Source organism: Cupressus sempervirens, chromosome 7, assembly GCF_028749045.1.
Source record: "Cupressus sempervirens isolate cs-2001-9-10 chromosome 7, ASM2874904v1, whole genome shotgun sequence".
Taxonomy (NCBI): domain Eukaryota; kingdom Viridiplantae; phylum Streptophyta; class Pinopsida; order Cupressales; family Cupressaceae; genus Cupressus; species Cupressus sempervirens.
In genome coordinates, this window is record NC_143124.1 from 570,275,178 (window position 1) to 570,284,321 (window position 9,144).

Sequence of the window (9,144 nt, forward strand, 5' to 3'; positions counted from 1 at the left end):
GAAGATTTAGTAACAAATTCCACAAATTCCCCTTTAGGTGACCATGGAAAGGCTCTAAACAACAATTTACCCACATTGTAACATCTCTTGCTAAGAATTATTTCTAGCATATTGTATGACTTAACAAATAGAAGGAATAAACCTCTTAATATTATTCCATAGAAGTTAACATGAATGCCCATTTTCTTACCCCTCATATTATTAATACAATCATCAAAACATCTATGAGAAGGAAGTGTATCATTGTCATAGAAAAAAAAAATTATAGTATTTCTAAGCATTGACTCTTCTAAATGAATAGTTCTTACCATGTCATCATTTGATGAAAAGGAGAGTGTCTTCAATTCATGAGGTGAATACTTACCAATCTCCCATCATCTAGGGTCGATAGCCTTGACAGTATTTCCATGTCCACTTCCATCCATTCAAGTACCTCCAACTGTTTGGTTTCCTACACCTAGTCCAAGACATAAGTCATCATTAAACCACATTGTGGGAGGGCACAAAATTGATCAATCTCTGGACACAAGAGCCTTATATGATAGTTTATCAAAATTTGGTTGTACAACCTTGTTCCTTGTAGTATCTATCTTATCATTACCTTCAACTTTTATCTTTTCATTATTTCTATACTACTGAACTCTCATACCCAATCTTTTAATGATACCATTCCCAACCATTACCACTCTCATGAAAAAAGCAAGGGGGAACTCAACCATAACCAACTATGGAATATAACACATGCAAGGAAACCCAAAAAAAAAAATTCAAAACTTAAAGAAAAGAAAAAGACAAAGAAAGTCGAGCACATGCAAACAAAGACATAATGACATGGCATAAGGAGCATGCACAATGAGACCCATTGCAACTGGTAGGTTCCAAGGTAAAAAATATGATGATAGTACAACTTGCAGAGCTCTCCAGCTAAAAATCCTATGAACTTAATTACTACTAATTGTCCTAATTGTATAATTTTAGATTTGCACTTGACCTTAATATATTAATTCCTTTTAACAATGTTTCCATAGTTCTCGTGTGTGTGTGTGTGTGTGTGTGTGTGTGTGTGTGTGTGTGTGTGTGTTTTATTTATATGTAGTATTTGACTTGCTTTTCTAAATTTGAAATAAACTATATATTATTCTTCTATGTTATATTCTTTGCACTTTCAAATAATATAGAGTTTTCATTATTTTGGTACTTTTGTGACCTGGATGAACATCTACCTAATTTTTATGATGCGTCTAGGTTGAAAAATCATTAAAAAGTGCAGATTCAATATCATCTAGGATGTGTCTAGCTTGAAATTTAAGAGCTAGGGAGGTAGAGTTAAGAATGAGGATATTACTTAAGATCCTATTATCATAGCTAATATAAAAACATTAATTACTATATAAATTTCCTAGACCAAACCTGTCATTCTTTATTTGACATGGTGTAATGCTCAAGTTAGATGAGATTGATGATCTAATTATGTTCATCCTACTCAAATTCACTTCCCACTTAATCCAATTTGACTTAATTAAAAATTGTGTTAGTCTCCCTATGTTTTTCATGTTGAGTTATTTCAATTAATTTGTAAGTGCCATGTATATAAAGATTTTCCCTAGATCATTAGTATGATTAAGTTATATTATTAGAAAGAAGTGTTTAAAAGCATAAAGGAAAATTTGTGTTATAAGCATGCATCACTATTCATAAGGACAACTATGTTATCATTATCTTCAACATTGTGAAAATGAATAGCTCAAGGTTAATGTGTAAAGGGTTTTAAAATCTAATCATTGTAATAAAATATCAAAAGCATATCTTAATGTCATAATGTGCACAATTAGATATGAAATGAACAAGTACAAATTTTCATCAATATGTAGATGTGGGAGCCTACACATAAGATTGTATGTAGGTCTCCAATTGAAACATGAAACACCTAAATTTATTTGATCCCTATCTTATATATGTCATTATGATCTTGATATAATAAAAATTCAATAATATCAAGCACAATATATTAATAAATACAATGTAAAAAGTAACAAAATGATATATTTTCTTCATTTTAATTACAAAAATTAGGTATTTGTCAAAACTGAAAAATATTTATTAATGTCATCCAAGTTAATGTAAATTTATACTTATAAGAAAATTATTTTTAACCACATTATAATTAATTTTGTAAAATAAATTTTAGTTTATTTGGAAGTTTCCAAAGTTAGTTAAAAAAGATGCATACAAAGCTAACAAAGATTAAATTATATTATTTTTAAAAATTTATAATCATGGAACAAAAGAATTGCTTATGACATGAGAGTATATGTTGTGGTAATGAGATTTTTATTTTTTTAACAATATGTGGCATAAATTAAATCATTCATTTGTTCTTTGCATTGCAACAAGACAAAAATACAGACTAGACTCCCCTTTCCCCATCAAATGAAAATGACTACCTTGTTCAATAACTCTTCCTTCTCTTATCACTGCTATTGAATCTGCATCATGAATAGTACTCAATCGATGAGCTACAATCACACTTGTTCTTCCCACCATTACTCTATCCAATGCCTCTTGTACCACTTTCTCTGACTGGCTATCCAACGCACTAGTGGCCTCATCTAGAAGCAATATACTTGGATTTTTTATTATTGCTCTTGCTATTGCAATTCTTTGTTTTTGTCCTCCAGACAATTGTACTCCTCTATCCCCTGTTTCTGTATCATATCCTTCCTTCAAGAAACTAATAGTTTCATAACAAATTATTAGCACTCAAATCCATGAAAATATCGGTATATAATATTTTGCTTCAATATTTCATAGTTGAAAGTAACAAATGCTCTGATCATCATTTTATATCATTGATTATAAATAATTGATGAATTTTAGTGTAATCATTAATTGTTTAAATGGAGAATCGCATTCTCATATAATGAATTTATTTATCAAATATTCTATCAATTTATGATGATTCTAGAAAATAAAAATTTCATAATAATTTGTCATTTATCTACTTTGAGATTAGAGTCTCATATAAACAATTGATAAGTTGGAGTCAATTTGCTAGATTTTTACTTGGGAAGTTGAGTTCCTGAAGGAAAAAGGGACCCCAAATCTAGAAAAAGTAAGCATTCATATATATTAAACTTAGCAATAGTTATCTAGATGATTATGTAGGGAATCCAAACCTAGACATTAAACATTCTTATACTGAAATTTTAAAAAATTTACTATGTATTTAAGTGGGTAGTTGAATTACCATATAAACAATCCAATTCTACATTGTAAACATTCCCACATTGACTTTATCAACACTTTAGTAGATGCTATATTTAGTTAGGGGTTTGAACTTCTATTTAGACAATTCAAACGTACCCAGTAAACATTCTCATATTGAACCTATTGTTAATATTAGACATTTCGATGGAGATTTGAATTCTTATTTGTCCAAACAATTTTATATTGACTTTATCAATACTTTACTAGATATATATGTGGACATTAATTTTTTATACAAACAATTGAAATCTAAATAATAAAAATATTTTTATTGAACTTATTAATAAATTACTAGATATTTAGATAAGAAATTAAATCTTATATAAAAAACTCAAACCTAAACAATAAACATTCTTATATTAAATATATCAATAATATATTAGATATTTAAATAAAAAGTTAAATCTTTATATTTAAACATCCTAACCTAAACTCCTAAACTTTAAACATTCCTATTTATTGTACTTACCAATAATTTACTATATATTTAAATAAAAAATCAAATTATTCCCTAACCTAAAAAATAAGCATTCTTATATTAAATTATTAATTATCAAGAGGACACCCTAATTACTTTAAAAACCACCACTAATATTCAAGTGTAAACCTTTCTAGTCAAAACCCTAAATAATTGTTAATAACAAACAATACGTAGCATTTACCTTATGAAGTCATGGGCATTGGCTGCCTTGGCAGCCTCGATCATCTCTGCCTCGGTTGCATTTTGCTTTCCATAGCAGATGTTGTCTCGAATGCTTCCTGCAAACAGCGCTGGCTCCTGCCCAACCAAGCCTATATGCTGCCTCAGACTCCTCAGATTGAACCCTTTGATATCCCTTCCATCGATTCTCACAACCCCCTTAAATGGGTCATAGAATCTCTCTATCAACCCAATTATGGTGGATTTTCCCGACCCGCTCTCCCCAACAAGAGCCACTCTCTGCCCCGCCTTTATACTCAAACTGAACTTGTTGAAGATCATCACATCCGGGCGAGATGGGTATGCGAAGTACACGTCTTTCACATCGACATTCCCTTGCAGTTTGGCCGGCTTCTCACCATTTTCATCATCCGGATCGATGCGGCTCTGCCTGTCTAGAATCTCAAAGACCGATTTGACGGCATCTGAGCCTTTGGCGATGTCACTGGTCATACTCCCTGCTTCTGCTATCACTCTCGCTGTGCTCATCAAAACTAAGAACACTTTGAGGAGATCTCCGGATGAGATGTAACCACGGTACACAAGATGTGCCCCGAACCAGAAGCCCAGCGCCGAATTGAGAAAATTGAGGCATTGTGATAGCCCGAGAACTACTCCTGCAACCCAAGACTGTTCCAGGGCTTCTCTGTGAGGACCCTCCTGAGTCTTTGCATGCATTCTCAGAATTCTGTCCTGTGAAGAGAAGGCCGTGATTGTCCTCTGGTTGCCCACCGCCTCTGATGCCACTTGGCTCCCCTGGTCTTGGGCTTTCACAAGCCTTGCGGACATGCGAGTAAGCAGGACCTTTCTTGCATAGAAAGTTGCTATTGCGACTGGTTGTATTGCTATCAGTACAACTGCAAGACGCCATGCTACAATCAAGCTCACCGTGTAGGCTATTCCCACGGCAGATAGGGTCTGCACAATAAGTGATAGACGATCTCCCACTAGAGACCTCACCTGCACACAATATTCACAAAGCTCAAACCTTGTTCTGTTTCCTGCTAAATCTTTCAAATTAAGGCAATGAAAAACGTACCACATTGGCCTCTTTGGTGAGCCTGGAGCAAATGGCACCGCTAGAATTCTGATCTTGATCGAACCACCCAACTTCAAAAGTCAGGATCTTCGACAGCATCCTCTCTCGGACTCTCTTGGTGAGATACTCCCCCATCTTCCCGAAATTGTAATGCTGGAGCACATTCAATAGCAGCGAAATTACTCCCAAGCTGAAAAATATAAGCGAGTAGTCCCTCGCCTTCGCTTTCATGTCTGCGTGGTCTTTGATGAAAAACACAGAAATCATAGAAGCAAGGGTATAAGAACTGGCGGGCTGAACTCCACCAAAGGCGATGGCGCCCAAACACCCCATTACAGCCTGCTTCCATTCCGGGCCATTTAACCTCGCCAGCCGCTGAAACGATGGGGCAGAAGGAAAAACCTGCTCTTTCTCCTCTTCTCGATGCCCTGATAAAGACCGGAACGAGATCGATTTGCTTAGCACGCTGGAGCTTCTTGCTCTTGTAAGCCCCGCTTCCCTCACGTCCCCCTGTTCTTCCCCTGCCTCCTCCACTTTACTTCCCGCTTGCTGTAGCTGAACCAGAGCCGCATAGGCTCCGCCCTCTCTGCATATCAGATCGTTGTGCTGCCCGGATTCGATCACCTGACCATTTCCCACCACTGCGATCAGGTCGGCGTTGCGGATTGTGGAGAGGCGGTGGGCGATGATGAGCGTTGTGCGACCGATGGAAGCGTTGTCGAGGGCATCCTGCACTATCTTCTCCGACTCCGCGTCGAGAGCGCTCGTGGCCTCGTCCAGCACCAGCACCCGTGGATCTCTCACCATGGCCCTCGCAATGGCTATCCTCTGCTTTTGCCCCCCTGACATCTGCACCCCGCGCTCTCCCACCTGTAACATTTAACTCATATTCCCCAATAAACGTTTTTGCCCTTTCCCAAATTGGACGAAACAGAAAATTGTGGAGCGAATTATGAGAATTAGGGGAGAAAACGGAAAACAAAACCTGACCTGGGTGTCGTACCCGTCGGGCAGTTGAGTGATAAATCTGTGGGCATTGGCGGCCTGTGCGGCAGCAATGATTTCTTCCATGGTGCCTCCCTCCTTACCAAACAAAATGTTTTCTTTGATAGAAGTCGCGAACAGAGCAGGCTCTTGGCTCACTAGTCCTATTTGGCTGCGCAGCCATTTGAGCTTCAGCTCCTTGATGTCGACTCCGTCCAGCAGAATCCGCCCAGCCAGAGGATCGTAAAACCTCTCCACCAACGCAACCGCCGTAGACTTTCCCGATCCGCTGCCTCCCACCAAAGCCACTGTTTTTCCAGGCCGGATCGTCAGACAGAAATTAGAAAATATGAGGCTTTCCGGCCTCGATGGGTACGCGAATTCAACGTTTCTGAATTCGACTTCACCCTGAACTTGTTGGAGAATCTGTCCAGTGCAATCATCAGAGTCAATGATGGGCACCCTCTCGATCATCTCAAATATACGCTGAGCAGCGCTGCAAGCCTCCGAAAAGTACCGGATGTTTGGAATTGCAGAGCCCAGAGCTCTGTGAAACATCCACAAAAGTTGTATATCACGACGATTGAACTTTAAGAGACATTAAATCACAAGCAAAGCTCTATATATAATATCCTGCAATTTTACAAAGCACTTACGCTCCACCCATAATTATAGTAGTTCCGGTTGCAAAAACCCTTCCTCCGTTAGCTCCATGGTACATAACCTGCCTGGTGCCGTACCATGAGATGAATGCCCACATGCAGAACACCACTCCCGTGCTTCCCACTGCTATTCCTTTAACCAGCCCCTGCCTTATTCCAAGCACTACGCTCTCGTTAAGTGCGTCTGCGAACTTCACGATCGTTGTTTCCTCTCCGACGAAAGAAAACACTGTTCTTATCGACGACAGAGCTTGCTCTGCAATGTTGCATGCCATGTTGTTGGCCTTCCGTGTCTTGTGAGCAATCCCAACAAGAATCCTTCCATACATTACCCCCGGAATTATGAGAAATACCACGAATGGAAACGCCACAACTGCCAGCCTCCATGTCAAGTAAAATGCCACAATGTAACTGCTGATGAAGAAAACCGCGTTCTTCAGGAAATCTGGTAACTGCTTGATCAAAACAGAGTGTTAGATATTCACAGATTACAAGACGTACTAGAGAGAGCCAGCATGTTGCTGAAAAGCACTCATGCAATTGAATGTTGTGTATTTCTTGTTCTTGAGATTTGATTGAAAATCAAAACACAAATTGTAAGAAACCTTGAGTTAGAACAATTTGACACACCTTTTCAGTCAAAACATCTTGAATGACAAGGGCATCGTTGGAAACGCTTGTAACAACTTGAGAAGAGGTGGTCCCTTGAACGTCAAAGAAACCCACGTCCTGCCTCAGCACAGCCTTCAAGTATTTGCTGCGCATGCGAGTGGCCTGCCTTTCGCCTGTCCTCGTCCAACAGAATCCCCCTTCAACCAAGTCATTTCACAGCTCTATCAACAACATTTCATCATGGGCTACTAGTGTTTGGTTGAATAAGATTGTGTATATTTTCTCTATAAAACTCTATAATACTCACCTAAAAATGCAGCAAATCCAGTGGTAACAGCAATATAGACAATATATAAAGAGTTCTGCAGGATTCATAAACACAAATATCAATGGAAGAAAATAAAATAGGATTAAAAATCATGAATTTGGTTACTTAAACTTCTACTTCATCAGTATTTAGGATTATTTTCTATGATTCATCGTCTCTTTTTTCTTTATCTCATCCCATTGCAATCGATCATAAAATATGATGACAACGAGGAGGAAAAAAAAACATCACATAATCAAATTTACAATTCATCAAAGGTTCTAACCATGTTTTATAAGTCATCATCTCTTCTGATCTTTTTGATCTTTTTCTATTAATAGACCATGATTTATGATATAGAGTGTTGATGAAGGAAAAATAAATTTGATAATCAAATCTACAAAATTATTAAGTTGACATCTAAAATAGGTATGCAGAGTAGAACTTGATTATATAAATTATTTCTTCATTAACGTTCTGGGTTATACTATATGATTCATTCTCTTTTCTGGACAGGTCAGAAAACACATGATAGCAAAATTGATGAAGAAAAATCGATATGAACCAATATACAGATATATTTTCCATCAAAATAATCAATCAAATTCTGTGATTTATCATTTATTTTCTTGCGATTTCAGTCTATTGCTACTGAAGATGATATTACCTTGTCCATGGCATGAAGATACTGAGTACGAGTGCTTTGAGAAGACGGATCATAATTTCCTAATGTGTTCAAGAGGGCACCCATGACCACCATCAAGATAGGCGTGGACATTCCATCTCCAATGCATCCTAAGATACCAACACCAACAAGCCACCAGTCTACTGAATCAGCGTACTTGAACAGTGCCCATAATGAAACACTCCGCTGCTCCTTTGAATGCCCACCATTGTTTTCCATTTCACTCTCTAATTTTTAACTATGTCTGCAAATTACAAATGACATTATCATGATATCTCCTGACTAAACTAAGAATGCAAATTTCTCCTACTTGCAAACCACATTTCAATTCAATCTCTAGCTTATAATTCTTCACAAACTACGTTTCAGTGCCGAATCATTCTCCAAAAACCACATTAAAATACCAGCTCTATTTTATCATGTCACATGATTGACTGTCTCAAATTTCTCCCCTAGATGATGGATAGCCTGATTCCTAGTTTACTCCATGAGAATAAGGAATAAGTAGATTCTTTGAGCTTCAGAATAAATAATCTATACAATCTAAAAGTGCTAAAGCAGCATCATCGAAACTGTAAATTACTGATTTGCATACCATTTTATATGGTGGTAAGGTAGACATACATGTTTCAAGTCGCCCTTCAACTATATTTATAACTTTAATTACATGAAATAATAATCTGACAGTCGATGTGATAATTCTACGTATATAATGCTTAATGAGATAATTCTATGTATAAAATGCTTAAATACAATCATGGGCAACTGTATAATTCGGTGGAGGAGTGGGATCTAAAATGGGCAAAAGGCACAAGATCCCATAGCCCTGCTGCTCGTCTTTATTCGGGCGGACTTAGAAGTTTCTAGGTACAGAAAAGGACAGCCAGA

General features: G+C 37.2%; 1 protein-coding gene across 1 annotated transcript; it reads right to left on the bottom strand.

Annotated features, from left to right (window-relative positions):
* Window positions 1-2,328: 2,328 nt before the first annotated feature.
* On the bottom strand, window positions 2,329-8,475 carry LOC149548032 (ABC transporter B family member 15-like). The gene is made up of 8 exons (XM_089794220.1): window positions 8,239-8,475; window positions 7,572-7,626; window positions 7,283-7,461; window positions 6,647-7,104; window positions 5,997-6,537; window positions 5,007-5,876; window positions 3,930-4,927; window positions 2,329-2,731 (listed from the first exon to the last, which is right to left on the bottom strand). The coding sequence occupies exons 1-8, from the start codon at window positions 8,473-8,475 to the stop codon at window positions 2,365-2,367; spliced, it is 3,705 nt and encodes a 1,234-aa protein (XP_089650346.1). The 3' UTR covers window positions 2,329-2,364.
* Between the last annotated feature and the right edge of the window lie 669 nt (window positions 8,476-9,144).